This window comes from Leptonychotes weddellii, chromosome 15 (assembly GCF_054177405.1).
Source record: "Leptonychotes weddellii isolate Sample4059 chromosome 15, ASM5417740v2, whole genome shotgun sequence".
Classification (NCBI taxonomy): Eukaryota; Metazoa; Chordata; class Mammalia; order Carnivora; family Phocidae; genus Leptonychotes; species Leptonychotes weddellii.
Window position 1 is genome coordinate 31,731,609 of NC_138383.1, and position 26,256 is coordinate 31,757,864.

Below are 26,256 nucleotides of genomic sequence, written 5' to 3' on the forward strand. Positions count from 1 at the left end.
TCAGGATCATAGAAGATGTGATCTCGTTTCTGCCAGGATACTTTGTTCTCCTTTGCCTGTGGATTCCTACATTTGCTAGACTCAGCACAGGAGGTCAGCCTTCCATGACATTAGATGCCATCCTCTGATGCTTCAGCATCTTGGCCTTATGTCTAACACAGCATTTGCCTGCCACACTATTTGTTCCTTTACTCTATACCCACCACTACACTCTAAGGGCACAGACTGTGTTATTAAGCCTTGTATTCCTAACCAAATATATCATGTTTGTTTAAGGAGTATTTGGCATTAATATATAACGTGTCAGGCACAGAGCTAGGCACTTCCAATACTGAGACATAGTTGGTATTACCCCCAATCTCATACATAAAAAAACCAAAGCTCTGAGAAATTAAAGAACCTATTCAAAGTCATAGAGTTGGCAATAGGTGGCACCATCACAACTACCTCCAGGATATATAGAGCCAAGAATCTGTTTGCAAGAACAAAAAAAAAAGATCACATGCTTGTATGTATTTTTTGTACCTTGTAGCATACGGTCTCCATTTACATAAATTCTGAAGATGAACAATTTGTCTCATTTAAAATATTCAAGTTGGAGTCTATCCGTCCTGACATTAGAATAAAAGGCTGAGAATAAAGGAAATTAATATGTTTAATTCAAATGCTGCTAAGATTATTTACATTACAGTATTGTAGTAGTACTGGTAATAACTACCTTCATGTCAGGTGCCATTGTAAGTACCTTACATATATGAAGTCAATTTTTTATTCCAACTGTACAAAAACTAGCAACTAAGAAAAATCTGCTAATAGTGAATAGTCTCCATCACTGTATAAGCTTGACTCTTTACCTTTGGCAGAGACCTGTCTCCTAAATGGATGCAGGGCCGTAAAGCCTCAGGAAAGACAAGCTGTAAGAGAATGCAGCCACAGGTGTATCAAGTAACAGGAACATTCTTCCTTATCAGGATAAAGTGTTTATCAGTTTTCACGCAAAGTCATCTTGAATGGAAAGAGACGGGGAGCATGATTAAATGATGGAAAATGGAAGAAAGAGGGAGGCTGACCATAATCTTGTAGCTGCAACATTATGACAGGTAAGGCATGAGCTTTTACCGATGAGGTATAAGGATATTTAATAGACCAAAGAATTTAAAATCCTAGGGAACTTGAGTAACAAGTCACAGAAGAGGCTCTTTGTTGTGGCTCATTACCACAAAAGGCCATCAACAAATTAAGAAATAGTAAAATAAAGAGAGCAATAGGTCTCTTCTTGGTAGACAGCCTGTGCTGCTTCTTGTCCATTCAAAAAAAAAAAGGGGGGGGAGTGGTGGTGAAAAGGGGCATTTAATCTCAAGGCTTTATTTTGAAATTTGGTTCCAGATGCCCCTCCACAGCATACATCACACCTTCCTTCACACTGAAGGAAAAAATCCTTAAGAGTTCACCACATTTGGGTGTTGTTAATTTTAGCATAAGCTTTTGTTCTATAAGAAGTATCTCTCTGGAGTCACACCACAGAAATGTGAATGAACGTTATTTCCATTGTGTAATCATTTAAAAGTCACCTACAAATTGAAATTTGACATGATGCATTGATAGTTCAGGATCATTTTTCATCAGTCCCACGTTCTTGTAGTTGATTTCAAATGTTACAGGTGATTACAGGATTTGAAGTATTTCATGAAAACATTCATGCTGGGATCATAAAATTCCATTTCTGATACAGTCTTTTAAAAAGTCTGTTTTTGGGCACCTGGGGTGGCTCAGTTGGTTAAGCGACTGCCTTCTGCTCAGGTCATGATCCTGGAGTCCCGGGATCGAGTCCCGCATCGGGCTCCCTGCTTGGCGGGGAGTCTGCTTCTCCCTCTGACCCTCCTCCCTCTCATGCTCTCTGTCTCTCATTCTCTCTGTCTCAAATAAATAAATAAAATCTTAAAAAAAAAAAAAAAAAAAGTCTGTTTTTAACTTTTGTCTTCAAGAGCTTTCTTCTTGCTGTTCTGACCAGGGACCTTTTTCCTGTGACAAGAAAATTAAAGAAAAGTTGAATCCAAAATTCTAGATATATGTACTCTCTAAAACTCTGCCAGTTTAACAAACATTTCTTGAAACCTGTATAATCAAGTATACGAGGCACTAGGAACACAAGGATGCATAAGACATGGTTTCTGCCCTTTAGGAAACCACAATCACCTAAGTGAGACAGAAACATCATCGTAAACTACACTACAACATGGTATAAAAGATGGAGTCTGATTCTGACATTACTAATAGTTAAGAGTTCACATTGATTAAGTGCTAGATACTGTTATAAGTGCTTTGTATGTATCAGCTCAGATAATATTCCTAACTTACGAAGATTCTAATATTACCCTCATTTTACAGATGAGGAAAATGAGGCAGAATGGTTGAATAACTTGCTGATCATCACACACTGATAATAAATGTTAGATATGAACCCTGACAGTCTGATTTTAGAGTTTGGTGAATGCCCATCAATTAAGTTAACAGAGGAAAAGGAAAAATTTGGGGAGAAAATAACCAATGTTTGCATTCTACAGTTTAGTAATGCAAAGTTCCTGGATGTATATTATTTAATCCTCAACCAACTTTGAGTAGCAGACAGAGTTGGCATGACTTACATACTTATTTCTATCATATACAAGGGGAAGTGACTTGTCCAAAGTCACACAGGAAAAGGTGGTATGAGAGCCAATCCTTCGGACTCCAAATCCAATTTTTCCCTCCACTCTACCAGGCTCAGTTTGTAGTGCCTGATGTGAGGTCCACTAGGCAAGAGGATTCAGGTTTATATGGAAAGCTGGGCCTGGATATATGGACTTCAGAGTTCTCAGCAAGGTGTGGGATCATTAAAGGAACACCTAGAGTAAAAAGGTAAGCTGGAGTTGGATCAGGTGTTGTTTACATGCTCTATTAAGGAGGATGGCTTTTAAATGTGAAACAATGGACAGGGCGCCTGGGTGGCTCAGTCGTTAAGCGTCTGCCCTCGGCTCAGGTCATGGTCCCAGGGTCCTGGGATCGAGCCCCACATCAGGCTCCCTGCTTGGTGGGAAACCTGCTTCTCCCTCTCCTACGCCCCCTGCTCGTGTTCCCTCTCTCACTATGTGTCTATCTGTCAAATAAATAAAATCTTTAAAAAAAAAAAAGTGAAACAACGGACATGACCACAGCTTCTTAAATGGGGGGCTTAGGTGACAAGACTTATGTCAAGTGTCCTCGAAGTCTCAGTGCAGCTAAGTTTTAACACCTCAAGTGTAAATGCTACAAACATATAAAAATCAACATCCAAAGTATAATTCTTTTTTTTTTTTTTTTAAAGATTTTATTTATTTGACAGAGAGAGACACAGCGAGAGCAGGAACACAAGCAGTGGGAGTGGGAGAGGGAGAAGCAGGCCTCCTGCGGAGCAGGGAGCCCGATGCGGGGCTCGATCCCAGGACCCCAGGATCATGACCCGAGCCGAAGGCAGACGCCCAACAACTGAGCCACCCAGGTGCCCCCAAAGTATAATTCTTTAAAATATTATGTTTCTTATTAAAATTCAACACAGCCACCATCTTAATACTATATGTGATTTCTGACTTTTTGTTAAAACTTTCATCAGCTGCTGCTCAGTGCCTGAAGAGATTACATTTCTAATTCTAGCTTTAAGTTCACCCACAGAATAATGTTCTGATGCATACACAACAGTTCTGATACAGCTACAAGAAAAAGTCTAATAGATCAGGTAACCAAGGTGGCCTAGCAGGGTGACCATCTCTACCAATCCACTGGTTTAAGTGTCAGCCAGAAACTGGTACCACAAAAAATTCAAATAAAAAGTGTTAATACTAAGAACTAACAAAAATGAGTACGTACAGATACAAATAAAATGTTTTATGAATCCTGGAACACTACATCTAAAACTAATGATGTAATGTATGGTGATTAACATAACAATAAAAAATTTTAAAAAAAGTACATAACATCCAAAAATAAATAAATAAATAAATGTTTTAAGCTTTCAAATGATACTTTTGTTAAGTTTGTTGCATTTATTCTTCCCAAGTTATTAAAGGTTAAAACTGCACTAAAACTTTGGGACACTGTGTACACTCTACATCCTTGAACTTAACATTATACTTCTCACAGTCAATACAAAATGTCAAGTAAGACTCTTGTTCCACTTAGATGGAAAGCATGCCAGTCTTCTTGCCTTTGTTCACCTTGTCCCTTCCATAGGCCTAAATTTTACCTGTCCTTAAAGATAGTTCCAGCTCCTTGAAGCTTTTTGTAACTACACCAATTCAGAGTATTTGTAGTCTCCAAACTTCTATTTTATTTAAAAATTATTCTCTAATGTTTTTTAATGTATACTAGGAAAGGGGTCTCATTTTACATTCATTCACATACCCAAGCACCTGGCAGGAGAAAAGGTCCTTGGTAAATGCCTACATTTTATATATATTAGATATAAACTGGTACTGGTAGAATTTGAAGAGTGTCATTTTCCTTAAATAGTGTAAAGAGTAGTAGAGGTTAGCACAGTCTTGATTACCCCTATCAAAAGGTAGTCCTGTGTATATACTAAAACAAAACAACAATGCTTGAACATCGTCCTAAAACTCAGCTAAACTACTACAAATTTATTCAAGTCATACTTTTTAGAGGTGTTACAAGGTGCTTCAGCATAAGCCTAAGATTATACTGAAATCCTGCCTAGAAGAGGGAGCCTTCAGGGAAGATTCCATCAATGTGAGTCAACAGCCCTCACTGCCTCAGCAGTATGTCCTGAAGTAGGCTGTGTGGAGGTGGTGGGCAGTGCAGTTCTAATTCAAAGTGAACTGAAATCATTCTTTCAAAGATGGAAAAAACCAGATCATTAATATACAGATAGAGAAAAATTCTGAGATTGAATCATCCAAGTTCCCAAATCACAGGCAACCTAAAATACATTACTTTCATTACATTCTATAACTGACTGAACCTATCAATTCTACCTCGAAAAATTTATCCTAAGGAGAAATAATGCCTACTATAACCATATGACAGTTGAACAGTCATCATATACTTACCGTTTATTCTTAGCTTTTTCTAAGAAATATTTTGGAGTTGTACTAATGCTCTCCCTTTCCAATGGCTTCTTAATCATCTTTTTCTTTTGTTTGCTGAAAGTTATAAAAAGAGAAAGGAATGAAATTCAGTAGAACTTAAATGAAAACAGCTTAAGCTAAAACTAGTTTTGATTCTTGATCACAAAAATTCACTTTTTAATCTACTTATGGTTTGTGGTGACACTATATCCACTTTAAAATGCTAAATGACCCAGTAGCATTTAGAGAGATAACCCAAAGGGATGATAAATTTGATCAATTTTTTAAAAAGGCACTGATTAAAATATGTCCTGAGTCACACTTATATCCTGTGCCAACAAGCACTGAAGTTCCACTTGGGGCAATTAACTGCTTTTTACCAGTTTTATGGACTAAAATAAATTCTAAGCATATTTCACTTACATTGAATAATTTTTTAAAAATCTGATTAACATTTCAAGAATGAAAAAACTGATAAGGAAAGAACATATTCACAGATATTTAAAAAGGAAAATTTTTATCTTAGAATTCCTAAAACTAGTAGTATTGCTAGAACTAGTTTTAAGAGTGTGAAAACAAGAATGCATATGGAGGGATAGAGGGAGAGGGAGAGAGAGAGAGATCATCTAGGCAAATTCAAGATTGTACCTTAGTAGTTTTTGGAAACCTTTTATGTATTCTGGCACAGGACATCCGGCCTGCTGTATAACATTGGCAACGCTGAAAAAGGAACCCATAAACATAAATTTGTATCTAGTCAAATTGATGTTTATGTACTTAAACCCTCTGCACAATTTGAGAGGAATGAAAACTACACCCACAAGAAAGTAATCCAGGACAGCGTTCTGGTTTGTTTTTTTTTTTTTTAAGATTATTTATTTATTTATTTGACAGAGAGAGACACAGCGAGAGAGGAACACAAGCAGGGGGAGTGAGAGAGGGAGAAGCAGGCTTCCCGCTGAGTAGGGAGCCCGATGTGGGACTCAATCCCAGGACCCTGGGATCATGACCTGAGCCGAAGGCAGACGCTTAACGACTGAGCCACCCAGGCACCCCTGGGACAGCGTTCTGTTATAAATGATCACCAGATGTAAGCACGCAGGATTGCTGAGAGAACTGTCTGCTGGACTGAAATCCATGTGCCGATGAGTAATTTTTATCTAGCAGCCATTTCTCCCCAACATTTACCAAGCCCTGAAAAGCTACTAACCCAATCTTGGATGAGGACACTGACTAGAATTTATTAGATGATAGTGCTTACTATGCACTTGGCACTGTCTTAGGCTTTTCACATGTAGTGACTTCTTCAATCCAAATCCACACAACAACCCTTTACTAATGAAACACTATTATTATCCCCCTTGCCTGGATGGAAAACTGAGAGGCATGGTTATATTGACATGGAGGTCATGAAATTCACATGCTTGGAGTTACTGAGGAGATGTAGGTGAATCTAGGCTTTTGGAATAGACTCCCCTACACATGAACGTGTAAAAGTCTACTCAAAGTATATCCAAGGCTGACAAAGCCAAGGTTCAGAAGGCACAAATCAAAATCTTTGCCAAAACTGATAAACACATCAAAGTACAAACTGCCTTTGGCCATAACTCAATTTCATTTGTTAGAAATGCAAAGTGCTATTATCAGTCTAAAATTACTGTAGGCAGCAAAAATGTAAGAAACTCAGATTTTATTTTAAGATCTACGATGCTGGGCTAAATTAAGACCCAAGATTCTAAAAGTGCATGTGTTACCCAGGCTTCAAAGAGCTACAACTGAATAATATTGGGAGTGTGTTACTGAAAGGGTTTTTCCCAGGACTAAATATAAAACTCCATCTGCCCATAAGAGTTAAGGGAAGGGTGCATCATGGTAAGAGATAATTTCGACTGGGCTGAAGAGACTCGGGTTAACTTTATTCACCAATCCAAAAACTTCACTATTACATTGTGAGTAATACCAACCAATGGCTATTGGGAGAATCCTGTGAGTTTGAAATTTAATAATGAACATTCCATTATGAATACTTCCAAATTCTAATAATGAAAATGCAAAAACAAAGCCCTTTGATCATTTTTCCTTTTGTCATGGCTAAAACCTGGTTGACTAATGCCATGACCGTATTTGGGACCTGGCCATTTTGTAATTATGTGTTGATTGTGTGTGCATGCAAGAATAATGAAGCAGTCCTGCCATCTTAATACTAAGTTATTTTTCCTAATTTACCTTCTTAATAATGGTTTATCATCTTCAGTGAAAAATGTAACAGCTTTTCCTTTATGCCCCGCTCTTCCAGTTCGACCTAAAAGAAAAAAAAAAACAAAACCGCTTTTCTGGGGAAAGGGAACTTCAAGATTCACGTACAAGTCACTGGCTTTTCACTAAAATGAGCACTACAAAATGAGCATGTTTGAAGGGAAGGAGTAGGCGCAAGACAGACGAGTAGTGCCCGGGGGTGGCAGGGGTTGTGGGGGGCAGAGGGGTAGCAGCAGGAGAGACAACTCACCTATCCTGTGGATGTATTCCACTGAACTGGTTGGGAAGTCATAGTTGATCACCAAGTTCACACCTTTAAAATCAATCCCTCGGGCCAGCAAGGCTGTACAAATAAGAACCCAGATTTTTCCAGCTCGGAAGCTGTGGACTGTGTTATCTCTCTAGTTAGTAAAACACATGTTAAATGTTTCAGTATCACTCTAGGAACAGAAAACAAGTACTTTATAAATTTCATGCCAATATTTTAAAGTTTAGTAGTTCTTTATCATTTTGAAAGTATACACTTGACTTTACCTGTTGCTGTGTTCTGTCTGCATGAATAACATCTACATTAATACCTTCATATATGAGCTCATGAAAAAGTTCTTTAGCCCTTTCAATGGACTGAACAAAAACAAGAACAGGTGGATTGAAACCCTAAAAGAGAGAAGGCAAAAATCAGCACATATAACCCATAATCAAGAATACAGTAGCAGTATTTCATATGATTTTAGTTCATAAAAGAACCCAATTCAATTTAGTGTACTTTTTATTGCCAAATTTCTCAGATTAGTATCTGCCTCCATCTTCTTCACCATCCATTCTCTACTCAACTTGAACTCTAATTTCCATCTTGCTAATTCCAACAATCATGTCTAATTAATCCCCTTTACCTTCCTATAATGATAGATACCCACTCCCTAGAACAATCATCTCTTGGCTTCTGTGCTCAGATTTTTAAATTCTGCTAAAATGCAGTAACTTTTATTAATTCACTGTTTATCCTAATTGTGGGTATTCCTCCAAAGCTCAGTCTTTGGTTCTCAGTTTTCTCAGTATAGTCATTATCTTATGTTAAATATAATCTCAGTTATCAACTACTCACTCTAAGCAGATGATTTTTACATTTCTATCATCAAACCCCACCTCTCTCTCAAACCAGCTTTCTCTATTTTCAACTGCCCTATTAGGGCTTTACCTTTTTATTTTGGTTCATAATCTCCCCTTTTGAAATCTAATAAAGCTGTGAAGCTTTCTAATAGGCAACCATGCATTCACACAAAATCTAACAACTTCAGAGGGTTCACAGACCTCCTAAGCTCATACATGGCTAGAAATCCCTGATATATAATCTCCATGTGAATATCCATGTGAAAACCTTAAAATTCCTAGTGCCAAATGACACCTTTCAGACTAGTAATGAAACGAATGTGCATGGCATGGTGTGCTGAGCACTATTCTAAGTACTATGTTTGTATCAAGTCATTAATACTAAAACAATTCTATGAGATATTATCATTTCCATCTTGCAGATGAGGAAGCTGTGAGGTTAATTTGCCTAAAGCTAGAATTCCAATTCAGGTAGTCTGGCTCCAAAGTTCAAACTCTTAACCACTTCTGTAGTCACTAGGTACCTGCAAACACCTTTCCCTTTCACCCTCTAACTATTCTTAACATTCCACCATTGAGGCTGTCACCCTCATTTCTCTCAATTATTTCGTCCTCATCTCTAACCAGCCTAATTTAACAACCTACTGATTTCTTTACTTTCAGTCTCCTGCCATTACATTTTAAGTAATTTAAGTAATTTTCCTTAAAATTCTTCAAATGTCCAGTGGTTTCTCTTAAAGTGACCCCAACCTTCCTGTCCAACCTGATCTTCTTTAATTCTCACCATTCTCTTGGGGCACCTGGGTGGCTCAGTCGTTAAGCGTCTGCCTTCAGCTCAGGTCATGATCCCAGGGTCCTGGGATCGTGCCCCGCATCGGGCTCCCTGCTCCGCGGGGAAGCCTGCTTCTCCCTCTCCCACTCCCCCTGCTTGTGTTCCCTCTCTCGCTGTCTCTCTCTCTGTCAAATAAATAAATAAAATCTTTAAAAAAAAAAAAAATAGGTAATCTCTTCATAAGTCTCTAAACCCACTGTGTTCCCCTCCACTGCTTAGACTACTCCAGCTGCTCCTCTAACCATCAACTTCCCTTGCCCTTTTATCTCACAGATCTTTCCAAGGACCAAATTAGTAGCATTTCCCCCATAAGGCTTTCCCCAACCAATTCAACTCTCCCTCTTGGCCCCATTATGACTACATGGGTGCTTAAGAAAAACACTCTATAGCCTTTTATGACACTTTACTGCAAACTATCTTACACAAGTCTATATCTAAGATATTTCCCCTAAAAAAAGACTAAATTCTAGGGGCAGGGCTTAAGATTTCTATTTGTTTTATTTTCCCCTGCCCTAACCCCTCACAGTTAACTTTTAAATTATGGCTTCTACTCAATATTTACTGAAAGGATAAAAACAGAAAACCACACTCAGTGTCCTACTCATTCTACAATGCTCCTAGAGTTCTAGAAGAAACCAGCAGAGGGATGGGGGGAGATGAAAAACAGATGTACATGTGGAAAAAGGAGACTTTTAGGGCATCAGGTAGGTCTTTTCCTAGCCCACCCTGAGCTGGGAACAGAAAACTTATTCTAATCTAAGTGGTGAGCCTCCCTGCTCAGGACAACAGTTGACTCAATGTGCTTAAGAATTTACCACTAGATTACTAAGTATGACACAGGAATAGTGCTCAGCCTCCCACCAGTCATATAAGATTTGATGAACCTGGGTGCCTGGGTGGCTCAGTCGTTAAGCGTCTGCCTTTGGTTCAGGTCATGATCCCAGGGTCCTGGGATCGAGCCCTGCATTAGGCTCCCTGCTCAGTGGGAAGCCTGCTTCTCCCTCTCCCTCTCCCACTCTCCCTGCTTGTGTTCCCTCTCTTGCTGTGTCTCTCTCTGGCAAATAAATAAATAAAATCTTAAAAAAAAAAAAAAGATTTGATGAACTTCATCAAAATTCAAGAAGATAGCCCAAATATACCTTTTTAACAAGTTCTCTCATGGCCAGAAGTTTCCCAGTCTCAGACCCAACAAAGAGAAGCTCTTGTTCTACAGTCTCTACTGCAGAATTCCTGAAAAGAAAACATACCTTGTAGATTGCAAGAGCCAATTTTTGCTTTTCCCCCGAATTCTAAATAAATGAAAAAATTTACATTTAACCCCAACAGAATCAAGTGTTCCATTGTCAATATAAGCATTTAATTATTTATACTTTAATACGAAGACAAAGTTATTTATTTATTTTGAAGTTTAATTTATTCATGTAATCTCTACACCCAAAATGGGGCTTGAACTCATCACCCTGGGATCAAGAGTCGCATGCTCTTCTGACTGAGCCAGGCAGATGCCCCAAAGTTATTTTTATTTTTCATTTGTTTTTGAAAAGATTTTATTTTATTTATTTTTTTTTAAGATTTATTTATTTATTTATTTATTTGAGAGAGAGAATGAGATAGAGAGAGCATGAGAGGGGGGAGGGTCAGAGGGAGAAGCAGACTCCCTGCTGAGCAGAGAGCCCGATGCGGGACTCGATCCCAGGACTCCAGGATCATGACCTGAGCCGAAGGCAGTTGCTTAACCAACTGAGCCACCCAGGCGCCCAGATTTTATTTATTTGAGAGAGAGAACGTGCGTGCATGCGCAGGGGAGGAGCAAAGGGAAAGGGACAAGCAGACTCCACATGGAGCCTGACTCGGGGCTTGACCCCACGACCCTGAGACCACAACCCAAGCTGAAACCAAGAACCAGATGCCCAACTGACTGAGCCATCCAGGTGCCCCCCAAAGTTATTTTTAAATGTTTTATTCTAATTATAAAAATGTTATCTAGGGGTGCCTGGGTGGCTCAGTCATTAAGTATCTGCCTTTGGCTCTGGTCATGATCCCAGGGTCCTGGGATCGAGCCCTGCATTGGGCTCCCTGCTCAGCTGGAAGCCTGCTTCTCCCTCTCCTACTCCCCCTGCTTGTGTTCCCTCTCTCGCTGTCTCTCTCTGTCAAATAAATAAATAAAATCTTAAAAAAAAAAGTTATCTAAAGAAAATTTGAAAAATAGGGAAAAATGTAAACAGTAAAACAAATTGTCTACAATTCTACCATTTTAGAATAAATTGTGACATTTTATTGTAGTCTAATCATAAATTTTCATGTATCTAATTATTTACATACAAAAATTTCTAAAAATAAAACTACTGGATAAAATAATGGTAACTTTTTAAGGTTATTACAGGTCTGAGCTTTTTCTCTTAACGATTCATAAGAGCTTTTTTATAGACAGTTGGGGGTGAGCCTTAAAAGGCTTTATAAACACTAATAAGATACTGTAGTAGAGGGGCGCCTGGGTGGCTCAGTCGGTTAAGTGTCTGCCTTTTGCTCAGGTCGTGATCCCAGGGTCTTGGGATTGAGCCCCATGTCAGGCTCCCTGCTCAGCAGGGCGTCTGCTTCTCCCTTTCCCTCTGATCCTCCTCCCCGTCTCTCTGTGCTCTCTCTCAAATAAATAAAATCTTAAAAAAAAAAGGTTGCTGTAGTACATTACACTGCATCATAAATATTTTTTCCCTTCTGTTTTCTTTTCTTTTTTAAAAAGATCTTATTTATTTGACAGAGAGAGACAAAGCGAGAGAGGGAACACAAGCAGGGGGAGTGGGAGAGGGAGAAGCAGGCTTCCCGCTGAGCCACCCAGGCACCCCTCCCTTCTGTTTTCTGCCTTTATATTTATGGTGTATTTGTTCTTTCTTTTTATAAACAGAAGTTTTTAAGTTTAAAGTATTTTTTATTGTTCCATTTGGCTTCTATTTTACTTAATATGGTATTCAAGCACTTTTTTTAAAAAAATGTATTTACTTAAGAGAGAGAGAGAAGGAACACAGAGGTAGAGGGAGAAGCAAGCTCCCCGCTGAGCAGGGAGCCCGACATGGGGCTCAATCCTAGGACCCTGGGATCATGACCCGAGCTGAAGGCAGACACTTAACCGACTGAGCCACCCAGGTGCCCCCAAGCACTTTTTCATATAGCTATAGTTTTCATACTTATCATTTCATGGGTCACATAATATTCTATCACGTGTCTATATTACAATTTCCTAAAACATTTTTCTACTAGTGCACATTCATTTAATATAAAATGCTTCCCCTAATATTTTTTTTTTTTTTTAAGATTTATTTATTTATTTGAGAGAGCGAGAAAGTACATGAGAGGGGGGAGAGTTAGAGGGAGAAGCAGGCTCCTCGCCGAGCAGGGAGCCCGATGTGGGACTCGATCCAGGGACTCCAGGATCATGACCTGAGCCGAAGGCAGTCGCTCAACCAACTGAGCCACCCAGGCGCCCCCCCTAATATTTTTTAAAAGGATTATAAATCAAGTGGCCCTATGGTCCTACTTAAGCCATCAAAGAAACTAAATCCTCTGGGTGGCTATAAAGCTCCTTTCACACTTTATGGATAGATGGGAAAAATCAACTGAAAAAATAATGACAGAAATACTAATATGATAATTCGAGAATCTCCCTTTGGATTATTCTAAAATAGAAAATCCTTGGGGCGCCTGGGTGGCTCAGTCAGTTAAGTGTCCGACTCTTGATTTCGGCTCAAGTCATGATCTCAGGGTTTTAAGATTAAGCCCCATGTCAGGTTCTGTAGTGGGCATGGAGCCTACTTAAGACTCTCTCTCTCTCCCTCTCCCTCTGCCCCTCCCCCTCACCTTTCTCTCTAAAAAATAAATAAAATAAAATAAAATAGAAAATCCTTACTCAATCTTGACTTTAAAGAATACATGTCTTTCAGTAAAACTCTCCCTGTTTTTAATCTAAGGCCAAACAACCTATCTCGAGTCTTTAAAAAAAAAAACAAAAACAAACGGACTTGTATTAAAAAAAAAGTCAGAGGGATAACAAAGAAGAACAATTACCTTGCTCCAATGGATACAGTAATGACATTGTCCAGGTTGAGTTTGCACCACTGCTCAACATCATATGCAAAAGTTGCACTGAACATAGCTCTTCTGACCTTAGGAGATGTGCAGGCCAGGAAAATGGAAGCCAGCTGGTCTCTGAACCCAGTTTTGCCATCTTCAAACAGTTTGTCTGATTCATCTACTACCAGCCACTCAACACTGAGAAATAACAAAACATCTTGTGGGTACTGAACTGGATGGAAGATCAAGACACTTCACTAAACTGTGGGGACACATGAACCAGTCAAACCATCATGGTACTTCTCAGATCCACACATCATACCAGAAAAAGGTAAAAGAAAACTCAGCAGGAAAAAAATAAAAACAAGATAAACATTAAGCAATGTCCTATTCCTTTAACCTCAAAGAGATGAGGTTCCATTAGCAACAACAGAGCTTCACATAAACCTTATAAACTCCATCACCATTGCTGAAAGAAGTGAAAACATCTAGGGGAATTCTATACTAACTGCTTATCAGAATCTGTAACTTTCTTCCAGACCAGACAGTTACTTTCCTACGAGTCTAATGAAAACTATTATTCTCAGCACCAACACTGACTGAAAGCTGGCAGAAAGCAAGCTCCAACGGGCCATAAGACAAGCAGTCAAGGACAAAATAGAATCAACTAAATGAAAATACACACAGAAGAGATTAAAATATTATCTGTACCTTGTTAAATCTATTCCTGGAGGATCTTGCTTTAATAAATAGATTAGTCGATTTGGAGTAGTCACAAGAATATCTATAGGAAAAACAAATGATACAAATTGCAAAAGCAAGATTCATCTCTCTTAAACAAGGGAATTAAGCCTCCTGAATTTCAGTGAAGAACCTGAAGAGGGGAGAGGAGGGGGAGGTTATACTTGCTATCTTACTACACCAACCCCACAAAAGTTCTTTCTTATTTGTAAGCTAATATATGTATTTTTTAATCCATGATAGCACAAACTACTATATGCTTACTTTTCCTTTTATTATGTTTGATCTGCCTTCTCAACTTCTAAGAGGCAAGAACACTATAAGCCAACAGTGTCATTTTCAAATATTTAGTTTTGTTTTTTGGGAAAATCCTTTCTTTAAATGAAATTTTACTCAGAAGCTCAAAATTAAAGACAGGTTAAAGCTGATTTTCTGACTGATATAAGGGTAGGGATGTAAGCCATTCTTATCTGCAGAGTATTTCCATGGCAGATTAAAAATCAACAGTATAAAGCAGGGTTTCTCAGCCTTAGCAGTACTGTCATTTTGGTTCAGATAACATTTTGTTGTAGGGGACTGTCTTGTGCATTGTGGGATGCTGTTACCTCTACCTACCATAGGTTAGTAGCACTCCAGTTTTGACAACTTAAAATGTCTCCAGATATTGCCAAATGTCCCTGGGGTGGAAGGTGAGGTGGGGGGCAAAACTGCCTCTGGATGAGAATCACTGGTATATATTTATATAAGTACCGAGTGGGAGTGGAGAAATCTCTTTCAGTTTCTCTAAAAACCAAACTAATCGTGTGTATGACTACACTTTTAAGAACTCTTAGGTGGCAGTTAAGGATATTTGTAATTTGCAAATCCCTTATATGCTCTATATCTCAAGCATGAGTCCCTTACCAAACTTCTTAGATGATTTAGGTCCAAATTTCTTGGCTGCCACTGCCGCTTTGTGGATCATGTGTATCCTGAATCCTGTTCCCTCCGAGATTTTTACTAACTCTCTGTGAATCTAAAATGGCAAATGACAAAAATATTAGCTGCTAAGATACTTAGATAAGATGTATAGTCTTGTTTACATTATTAAAATAAACCTATTACCAGCCCATGAATAACTGAAATTAAACCCATAAAAATATGTGCATTAACCTGGAATCTCAGCATTTTGCAAACTGCTACATACTGTTTTTGGAATACAGTGCTATTAGAAAACTATCTCATGCTTGGCATATATTTTCTATTAAGCACCTTGGAAGCGTGGAGCAGGTCACTGTGTAGTTTTTCTTTCTCAAAAACTGAGATGAGGTTTAATTTTTCTAGGTGAAAAAATACATTTTAGAGAGGGACTATATATTCCAGTAGCCTCAGTAGCCTCACCTTAAAAGATCTTAGAGCATTTGCCAAAGAAACATCATTAATGTTTAAATCATTATTTTAGAAAATTATAAAAAGATTCAAAAAAACTTGCCCATGTGTAGTAAGTTACAGAACAGAGTAAGATACAGTACAGAATATTTGCCTATGCCAAAAGACATGGGCCTTACTCTTTTTGAGACCATTTTACTACCCTCAAATAAGAAATGACTAAAGCAAACACCAAATACATCCTCTTTCGAAGCTACAAGTCATACCTGGTTGGCAAGTTCTCGTGTTGGTGATATAATCAGAGCTCTGAAGCCTTTATTTGTGGGTTGTTTTAGTTGCATCAAAATGGGAATGCTAAAAGCCAAAGTCTTTCCAGATCCAGTAGGAGCAGAAGCCAGAAGTTCTCGACCCTAAAAACAAGGTATATTAAGTATAAGGTAAGTACATAAACTTTTCAGAGCCTGGTCAAGTAATACAACCAGCCATAGAAATAACAAAATAATCATAATGAATGTAATCATTCATCTTCCCACCGCTTGTCTAACTTTTCCCATATTTGCTTTTCTAACATCATCCACCCTTGCCACCAGTGCCCCAAAGGAGTTTCTGACCATTGCCACCAAATACCATTTGACTTGGGTAAAGAATATGGATAACTAAAATCCAAAGATAATTCAAAACCTCAAGTATTTCCATTATTTCCATTTTTCTTTCCCATAAAATTCTCTTATCAAAGCAAAATTATAAAACCAACTTTTCCCCCTGATATCTGTACTGCTCAATCCCTAGGGATGGTTTTAATAAGTAACAGAATGGCTAAAGATAAGAAATAAAAAGTGGCAATAACTTGAGTGACAGTAATTTACAGGTGACAGTCTTCAAAACGTCACTATGATTTTTAGAGCTTTAAGCTGAAGTTGTAACAGAAACAATCTTAGATGAAAATCAGAAGCAAATTTACTATAATGTGAGACAACAATATCATTCAAATGTATTCTCACTTCAGTTCCCAAAGAAAACAAAAAGGACTAGTACGGATGAAAAGGTAACTCCTATTCTTTGGCTTCATGGGGGAAAAAGTCAGCTCTCATAGGGACAAAAAAAAAACCTCAGAAAAATTTAATTTCCGAAACTCTAAGTTAACCCATGCCTTTATCAACAGGAGATAAACAAATTGTGGTACTTTCAAACAACAGAATACTACTCACTGACAAATTATAAATGCAATGTGAATGAATCTCAAAAACAATATACAGCATGAGAGAAACCACAAATTAAAAAATAAATAATGGATGATACCACTTATATGACATTCTATAGAAAAGGCAAAACTAATACATGGCAATAAACATCGGAACAGCAGTTCCCTGGGCAGGAGTGAGGTGTGGACTGAATGGAAATGGCACAACAGAATTTTCTGGGGTGACAGAAATGTAACACGTCTCTGCTGGGGGGGATAGTTATACAGTGTATGCATTGTCGAAATTCATTGAACTATGAACTTACAATCTATGCATTTTATTGTATATAAGGTATACTTCAGTAACAAAAAGTACTGGGGAAAAAGAAGTCAGGCTATGTACAAGAATTCGCTATTTCTGAAATACCTAGGAATAATAAACTAAATCATGGATGGATAAACAGAACATAGCCCTTATCCTCAGAGGGTTTACACTCTAGTAAAATGTAAAAGGTATACACAAGTAGTATAACTATATAATAAGGTAAAGTTTAAGATAAATGTTACCAAAAAAAAAAGACACTAAATACCTTGGAGAACTGGTGGTTGAGGGAAGAGTGTTGGTAAGAGAAAAAGATCACATCTAATTGTAGTGATATGGAGGCCCAGGCATTTGAGATGGACCTTAAAAGCAAAGGAAGGATTTCAACAGGGAGAGACAAGGTAGAGAGGAAGACTTCAAAAACAGGGAAGAGAATGACCTAAGACACAGAGGAAGGAACGTTAGAGGCATTCTAATACTCACATGCAGCATAACTGGAATGGCTTGCATTTGGATTGGTGTAGGTATCTGGAAGCCTGCGTCTAGAATGTTCTGAAGCAGTCGAGAATTGATTTTATATTCCTGGTCAAGTTGCTGAAATGTAGCAATTGGGTCAGGAAGATCAGTTCCTTGGATATGAATTTTGTGTTTATTCCGGAAGAAGTTTATCTGAAAAGTGAAATAAAGGGGTCACAGACTGTCACATACATTGCAAGATGTTGTAAAGCAACAGTAACGGTTTCTAGGATAAGCTTTAATAACATGTGAAACTTTCTGGTTAAATTCCAAGCCCTAAAAGATACAGATATTAGATATACTTCATGCCCTTTCACAGACAGAAGACCTTCGTAACCATAAAACCTATCTATCCATTTTCTTGTATTAATGTGTCAGTGGCATGAGTAATGGTTATTTATATTAATGTGCCACAATGATAATCGTAACTTATAATTTTATATAAGCTTCTAGAAGGCAGACATTGAATCCATCTAGTTTTTTCTTTATATGACAGCACACAAATGCCAATGCTTTTTGATGATTTACTCTAAACTCTATTAAAATTGAGGGCCAAAAGCAGAGTCAAGTGGTGTTGATTCGGTTTGTTTTCCCATTCTGTGAGAATGACAGCCAAATGCTGGATTCAGGGTTACTGAAGTGAGCTGAACAATACTCTCCATCTGCAACATAGCAGGTGTGCAGCAGACATGACAATGATGTATTTGTTATTTGTTCTGTATTCTACTCCACCCCAAGGTATAAAATAGGTTTCTTAATTCTAACTCTTGGGGCACCTGTGTGGCTCAGTCCATTAAGCATCCGCCTTTGGCTTAGGTCATGATCTCAGGGTCCTGGGATGGAGCCCAGAGTCGGGCTTCCTGATCAATGGGGAGTCTGCTTCTCCCTCTCCCTCTCCCCCTCCACCCTGCTCGTGCTCTCTCTCAAATAAATAAATAAAATCTTAAAAAATAATAATAATAATTCTAACTCTCAAATCTCTATCAGAGGAAATCTTTCTAAACCAGTGAGTGTTGCGGGTCATGATCCCAGGATCCTGGGATGGAGCCCCGAGTTGGGCTCCCTGCTTGGCAAGGAGCCTGCTTCTCCCTCTCTCTTTGCTGCTGCTCCCCCTGCTTGTGCTCTCTCTGTCAAATAAATAAAATCTTAAAAGAAAAAAAAACAAACCAGTGAGCTTAACAAAGAGGAGAAAGGGAACAAATTTTATGTTTATCAAAGGGGATATGAATTTTAAAAATTTCACTCCAAATGTGAATTTAGACAGGTCAAAAATTCACAGTATATAGTATATGAGAATATGAGAAGAAACACACACACACACACACACACAAATCTTTTGACCTGTTCAAGTTTCAAGATACTTTCAAGAATTTTAAACTTTAGGGGTGCCTGGGTGGCTCAGCTGGTTAAGCGTCTGCCTTTGGGTCAGGTCATGATCCTAGGGTCCTAGGATCAAGCCCCTGCTCAGCAGGGGAGTCTGCTTCTTTCTCTCTCTCTCGCTCACTCTCTCAAATAAATAAATAAATAATCTTTAAGGGGGGGGGGAATTTTAAACTTTAAAATTTTCAGCCACAGCACGAATACCTACTTTAAGTTTCCATTAGAGTGAAATCTAAACTAATATAATTAATCTTCTATCTTCATAAAACTATATTCACTTTTACCAAGAGAATAACCCAAGGACAAGGAAAAATTCACTAGGTCAGAAAAGAAACTGGGGCTAAGACATTTTTCTAACCTTTTCTTTTCTGAGATTCTCCAACTTTCCTGAAGTTAGTTTATTTTCTCTTTTAATTTTTTTATCTTCAATCTTCGCTTCCACAGATGATATCCACTGTATAGTAGAACCTTCTTCTTGAGAAGTAATTTCTAAAATATATATTAAAAAATCAAAAGATTTTTAAGTGCAACATTCTTGGGAGTAGCAAACAGGCCACAGCATCACGTTAAACAAAAGTAAAGTACTAGCTAATACAACAGAGAAAAGAAAGTAATAGGAGGAATAACAACTGGAAAAAGGAGAGGCAAGTTCTCTGTCAGTAAAATCAGAGCTCTGAAGCTCATTCTCTTCTTTTCATTAGTTATTTCAGCTGTGTGATATGTAGATGACTGTATACTTGAAAACAGTAACAGATTAAATTGAAAATACTTAAATAAGAGATTTCAATAAGGTAGCCAGCTCTTCTATATTCAACCAGTTAGAAAATAAATGATGAAAGAATAGATTTCACTTTTAATAGTGATGAACATAGCACAGTACTTATGGACTAGTCACTGATATAAAGATAGTAATTCTCACTAATCTATAACTAAAATTAGTTCAATGGGAAGTCATGGCAGGATTGTTTTGGAAACCAGACTAGCTGACTTTAAAAGTTCATGTGGAGGGGCGCCTGGGTGGCTCAGTTGGTTGAGCATCCAACTCTTGGTTTCAGCTCAGGTCATATCATGGTTGTGGATTGACACCTGAGTCAGGCTCTGCGCTCAGTACGGAGTCTGCTTCGGGTTCTTTCTCCCTCTCCCTCTGCCCCTCCTCACTCACACCTCCTCTCTCTCTCTCAAATGAAAAAAATAAAATCTTCAAAAAATAAAATAAAAATAAAGTTCTTTCACTTCACTGAGGTACCACTGATATACAATAAATTGCATTTATTTAAAGTATACAATTTGAGGAATTTTGACATATGTATACATCTGTTAAATCATCATTACATTTAAGTTTATTTCCATCACCACCCAAAATCTCCTTGTGGCCCCTTGTAATGCACTGCTCCATCCCTAAGCAACCACCTGTCTGCTTTCTGTCACTGTAGATCAATTTGCTTTTTCTGGAATTTTATATAAATGGAATCATGTAGTATGTACTAAATTTAGTCTGGCTTCTTTCACTCAGAATAGTTATTCTGAGATTCATCCACGTTGGAGCATGTATCAATAGTTAACTTTTTATTTAAAGGTAGTATTCCACTTTATGGATATATAAATTGTTTATCCTTCACCTGTTGAAGGACATTTGGGTCATTTCCAGTTTTTGGCTACTGAAAATAAAAGCATAGTGCTATGAACACCTGGTAGAAGTCTTTGTGAGGACACAGATTTTTCCTTTCTCTTAGGTAAATTCTTGGAATGGAATAGGTGGGTCACATGGTAGGTGTATGTCTAACTTTTTAAAAAAGTCCTTTGTCAATTTCTACCCTAAAAGCCTACTGGAATTTTAACTGAGTTTGTTTTGCATTGATTCTATAGATCACCTCAGGGAGAAAATATTTAGTTGTCCAATCAAAACATGGTATGCCACATTACTCTGTACTATGCCACATATGTGCTACATTATGGTACATATCTTTGTGTTTCTGGTTGCCCAACAGCTGAATCCTTTTCCCAAGTTTGTGGCAGGTCTTTTTTTTTTTTTTTTTTAACTACTCTTGGTGGAAGTCTTTATCGAACTTCCTTGCCGTCAGGGAAGTAAAATGTGTAAAACTGTAACAGCAAAAGTGTGGAACCGAAGTCAATGTCCCTGACACGTGGACTTGTCAAGTCAATTACGGAACATCCTTATAATGTGTAATGGCATACTATACTATGATTCAATGAACAAAGCAGTGGACTTCCTACTGATACAACGTTTCTGGTGGACAATTTCAAGATACCTAAACTTAAAATAAACCTATTGGTTAACTCTGAAATTCCATTTCTAAGAATTTATCAGATATACCCACATACACACAATGATAAGTGGGATGGCATTTATTGCAACACTGTAATAGCAAAAGTGAGGAAACAAACTAAATGTCCGTCACAAACGAACTTGTTAAATCAATTACAGAATGTATAACGGGATATATTTTGTGTTAAAATGAAAAAGGCAGGGCACTTCCTACTGATTCCAAACAATCTCCAAAATATATCCATACGTACATATATATATATATATATATTTTTTTTTTTTTTTTTAAGTGGAGGAGGAGAGAAGGTTCAGAATAGAACAACAGATACAGTATGCTATTGTTCAGGTTTTTAAAGGGAGGTATAAATATAGTGAATAGATATCTTTATAAAAATACATAAGAAAATGATTAACAGCAGTTGCCTCTGGAGAAATAGGGGACTAGAAATAGTGGGAAGAAAATTTGCTTTTCACCACTGTATAACTTTTAAAAACCAGGTCTAATGGGGCGCCTGGGTGGCTCAGTCGTTAAGCGTCTGCCTTTCACTTGGGTCGTGATCCCAGGGTCCTGGGATCGAGCCCCGCGTCAGGCTCCCTGCTCGGCGGGAAGCCTGCTTCTCCCTCTCCCACTCCCCCTGCTTGTGTTCTTGTTCTCACTGTGTCAAATAAATAAATAAAATCTTTAAAAAAATAAAAATAAATAAATAAAATAAAAACCAGGTGTAAGTATTTACTTTACTGAAAAAGGTAAATGGCTAGGAAACTTAATAGATATAACCAAGAAAAAGATCATATATCCCTAATGTACAGAAAAAAAAAAACCCTGTGAAAAATAGGCAAAGAGTAAGAACCGAAAATTCACAAATGCTGAGATGTAAATATCCACTAAAGCATATGAAAACATGCTCAACCTCACCAGTTATCAAGAAAATATATACAGAAATTAGTTTCATTCATTAGGTTGACAAAGAATTTAAGACCAATACTATCCAGCATTGACATAGGTGTGGGAAGTCATTTTTCATTATCTATTCAAAGAAAGAAGTGTGCATACCCTTTCAGCCAGTGAGTCCACTTTGGGGATGGTAATTACAGAAATAACAGAACCTGTACAAAAGGATATATACACAAGTATTTTTATTGTAGCAATATTTGTAATGGCAAATACCTGGAAACAACCTGAATGCCATTAACTAATGAATGACAGTATACTGATTTGTAACCTTAAGCCTGTATTATTTTTGTAACTGGAAAAAAAAAAAGAGGAAAAAAAAGAAACTAAGAACTAACCTGACATCATCATTTTCCTCTTTTTCTTGCTCTGTTCCCTCTTCTTTTCAGTTAGGCTCTCTTCTTTTTTCTCTTCATCTTTAAGCTCCTGATGAGTTCGTGATGCTCCACACTCACCTGGGACAGACTTCTTGTTTCCAAAGAAGTCCAGTCCGTGCAGCACCTCTGAAGAATCAAAGTCATGTTTCCTTTTTCCTACCTAAAACCCAAAAAATTTAAAATGCAATCTACTGACTGACTGCTTTCACCCAAGCAGTACTGGCAGTAAGGGCGTGGGTCTAATAACTCCCCACCTTTTTTTAATCCTTTCACCAAGTATCTGTTGAGCTGGCAAGTGTGTTTGAGCAAATGGAATACAAGATGACTTTTCTGACCTTTTAACTGTAGTAATAATCATAACAGTAATTACCATTTATATGCTCATCAGCATAACACCTATATGCTGTCAGGCAGACTTCTAAGCATGCTTATATATATTAAATTACTTCATCCTTCAACAATGCTAAGGGGTAAATAGCGATATTACAGATGAAAAAAAATCAAGGCATTAGGATGTCAAATAACTTGAGGTCTCAAAAGTTGTGACAGATCCAGTATTTGGACCCAAATAATCCGGCTCCAGAGTTCAAACTCAACAACTACACCTACCGCCAGAGAAAGGAGAAATACACGTGTTGCTCAATGTCAAGGCTGATAATGAAGATTTTCCATAATTGGGTCCCAACTAACTTCTCCCGATTTACCATTCACCCACTACTTAACTATGTAAGAGTCCCCATTTCTAAGTCGCTCTTCTCACTGGTTACTTAACACGTCATGAGGTTACAGGAATAAAAAGACTCATGTCCACTAAAGGTGTATGCATGCCAAGCCAACCTGGGTAGACTAGAGTGAAAGAATCTGTTCTCTTCATTCTGGGTTCATTCTGTTTTCGAAATTCCTTTCTACCAGTTTCGGAGAAAAAGCTACTTTTGAAAGGATTCTAACTGTGCTTTGAATAAACTAAAAAGCAGGGAGGGAGAAGCGTTTCTGTGCTAGGCCCACCGAAGTCTACAAAAGAATGGTAAGAGTTCACTCCGATGGCAGCACTTGACCAGGTAGGTCTGAGCACGAGCCCAACGCAAAGAGGGAACATGCCCCACGACCAGGCCGCGGTCTCCCAGCGCCGGCTCTCCCAGCAGCCAGATCATTCTCGGGCCCCTGCGCTCTCAGTTATTGGGGCTTCTGTTTTCCTGCGTACAGTACCTGGAATCGCGCCGCGTCCGCAGAAAAACGTCTCACGTCGAATTTGGCCCCCACGCCAAGCCGGCGAAAGAGATCGTGAGCATCCATTTTTACCCAGAAAGCACCGCGGTCCCAGGACGCCTGCGCAGAGAACTTCCTCCCCCAGAAGGTCTGGGGCTGGGCCGTGGGGGGAAGTGGTTCTGGGGGGCGGAGCCTGGCGGCTGCGAGAAACTAAACCGTTTTTTTTACCTCCTATAGCCCGACATTATCTGTTCTTTTCAAAAATGTTTATCAAGATCCTCTTATGCCGGGCACTGTTCTAGACTTTTATGGGTACTTTGGTGAACAACACCTTAAGATTCCTCACCTCAGGAAACTTACATTTTAGTGGAGACAAAGATATTGTTAAATAAGCAAGATAATTTCCGAAAGTGAAAAGTGCTATAAAACAAGTAACGGTGTAATTGATAGAGAAAGGGACGGGAAGCCACTTTTAGGTAGCTTAGTCAGGTTCATTCTGGAGAAGTGATATTTTAGCTAAAAGAAGGCAGCCCTTCCCAGATCTGGGAAATGCATTCCACATAGAGGAAACACGTGTCTGAAGAAGGGGAAAGGTTTGGAACAGTGAGGAAATAGAAGGCCCAGGTGACTGGAACCAAGTTGTAATGAGGAAGTGTGGTACAGATAAGGCTGAAGGGGCAAATAGAAACCAGATCTCATAGAATCTTATAACAGAGTCATGGTAAGGAATTTGGATTTTAATCTAAGCTCAGTGTGAAGGTATTAAAATTTTTTTGTACTGAGAGAACAACATGATTTAGCATATCACTTTATATTTATTTTCTTCATTGTAATGTACAAAATTATTCACTTATGCATCGCCTCTCTCTGTTCTAGAATGAAAGTCCATGAGCATGGGGATCTAATTTGCTTTACTGCTGTATTCCCAGTTTCTGTGCACTCTTCAATAAGTATTTGGTGACTGAATAAGTGAATGTTTCATAAAAGATTACTCTGGCAATTTGGAGAATGAATCCTAGAAAGGCTAAGAGTGGACAGAGGGAGGCTAGTCAAAGTAGAAATGATGATGATGGCTTGGATTAGGGTGGGTCTCTGTGCTGATGGAAATGAATGGATAGATTTGGGATATATTTTGGAGGTAGAGCTAAATGTACCAGATTGATTTTATGTGGAAGTGAGGGAAAGGGAGGAATCACAAAGACCACTCCTAGATTTTTTGCTTGAAACCCTGGGTAGATGGTATGCCATTTACTGAGCCAGGAACCATTATGGAAGAACAGCTTTTTGGTGAGGATGAGATACAGGAGTGGTGGTGGCGGCGAGGAATCAACTGCTATGTTTTGGACATGTGAAGATGCCTAGTTGACTTTAAATGGAGAAGTCTAAGGAGGTAGTTGATTCCATAAGTCTGAATCTCAGGGAAAAAGGTCAAGGCTGGAGAAATAAATTTAGGAGCCATCAAAATATAAATGGTACAATGGAATACTATCTAAGAAGCATTTAATTTGTTAAAGTTGAGTTATACATATTCAACCAAAGAGTCTAAGAAATACTTTAAATAGTGGGGTAATTCCTTTACATTCAAGGAAAGCAAGTGTGGAGTAAGCACGAGATGGGTGATGTAAATCTGTTGTATTCTCAGATGGATTCAGCCCCTGATACCCTCTCATAATGGGAGAATCTTGCTGTTCCAGTTGTATCCACTCTTTAAAAATAAGTATTTTTCATGAAATACAGCCCCTAAGTGAAAGCCCCAAGTCCTTCATCTGTTGCTTCATAAAAACAACTTATCTCAACATGGGAGGAAAAGAATTGACTTAAGAGCTTATTAATAAATGAAGTGTTCAGCACATAAATATGGCCACAACCATGTATAAAATCAACATGTATGAAATCACAACTACCAGACTTTATAGGTGATTTAAGGAATTTCTGAGAATAATTCTACATCATGAGGTTTCTTCTCTTTATGAGCTGATTTCAGAACCCAATCCTTATGTAAGTGGTGGAAAACCCATATCTAAAAGCATGATCATGTGGAGGTGCCTGGGTGGCTCAGTCAGTTAAAAGCATGATCATGTGGCCAACAGAAACATGAGAAGATGCTCAACATCACTATCAGGGAAATGCAAATCCAAACTACAATGAGATATCACCTCATACCTGTCAGAAAGGCTAGAATCTAAAACATAAGAAACAACAAGTGTTGGTGAGGATGTGGAGGAAAAGGAACCCTGTTGTCTATAAAACAAATTTATACACCTATAAAACAAAAGTTTGAGAAGCAACCAGCGACAGAAGACAAGGAATATGGAGTCACCAAAGCCAGAAGAAACTTTCAGGAAGAATGTAGTGATAAGCTGTTTTAAAGGCTGTTGAGAGGCTGAGGAGGTCACTAGTGACCCTGATAATATCAGTTTTGGTGGCATGGTGCATGGAGATGGTTGATTTGATAAAGGTGGAAGTTGGAGACTGTGATGAAGCCAATGCTTTGCAAAGGTTTAGCTGAGAAGGAAAGCAGAGAAGAAGGGTGATAACTAGAGGCAGATGAAAGTTCAAAAGAGGTTT

At 38.3% G+C, this 26,256-nt stretch overlaps 1 protein-coding gene across 2 annotated transcripts; it reads right to left on the reverse strand.

Moving 5' to 3' along the window:
- Positions 1 to 1,349: 1,349 nt before the first annotated feature.
- DDX52 (DExD-box helicase 52) lies at positions 1,350 to 23,831 on the reverse strand. Of its 2 annotated transcripts, none has more exons than XM_081805324.1 (16): positions 23,689 to 23,831; positions 22,444 to 22,642; positions 19,225 to 19,355; positions 17,454 to 17,639; positions 15,735 to 15,878; positions 15,004 to 15,115; positions 14,071 to 14,143; positions 13,354 to 13,557; positions 10,434 to 10,524; positions 7,887 to 8,009; positions 7,603 to 7,753; positions 7,323 to 7,398; positions 5,745 to 5,816; positions 5,079 to 5,171; positions 1,973 to 2,022; positions 1,350 to 1,759 (listed from the first exon to the last, which is right to left on the reverse strand). In XM_081805324.1, exons 1-16 carry the CDS (start codon positions 23,773 to 23,775, stop codon positions 1,737 to 1,739), a joined length of 1,815 nt encoding a protein of 604 aa, XP_081661450.1. In that variant the 5' UTR covers positions 23,776 to 23,831; the 3' UTR covers positions 1,350 to 1,736. The 2 variants fall into 2 exon arrangements, with proteins under 2 accessions (XP_081661450.1, XP_081661451.1); XM_081805325.1 differs by having other exon boundaries at positions 1,350 to 1,738; positions 1,955 to 2,022.
- Between the last annotated feature and the right edge of the window lie 2,425 nt (positions 23,832 to 26,256).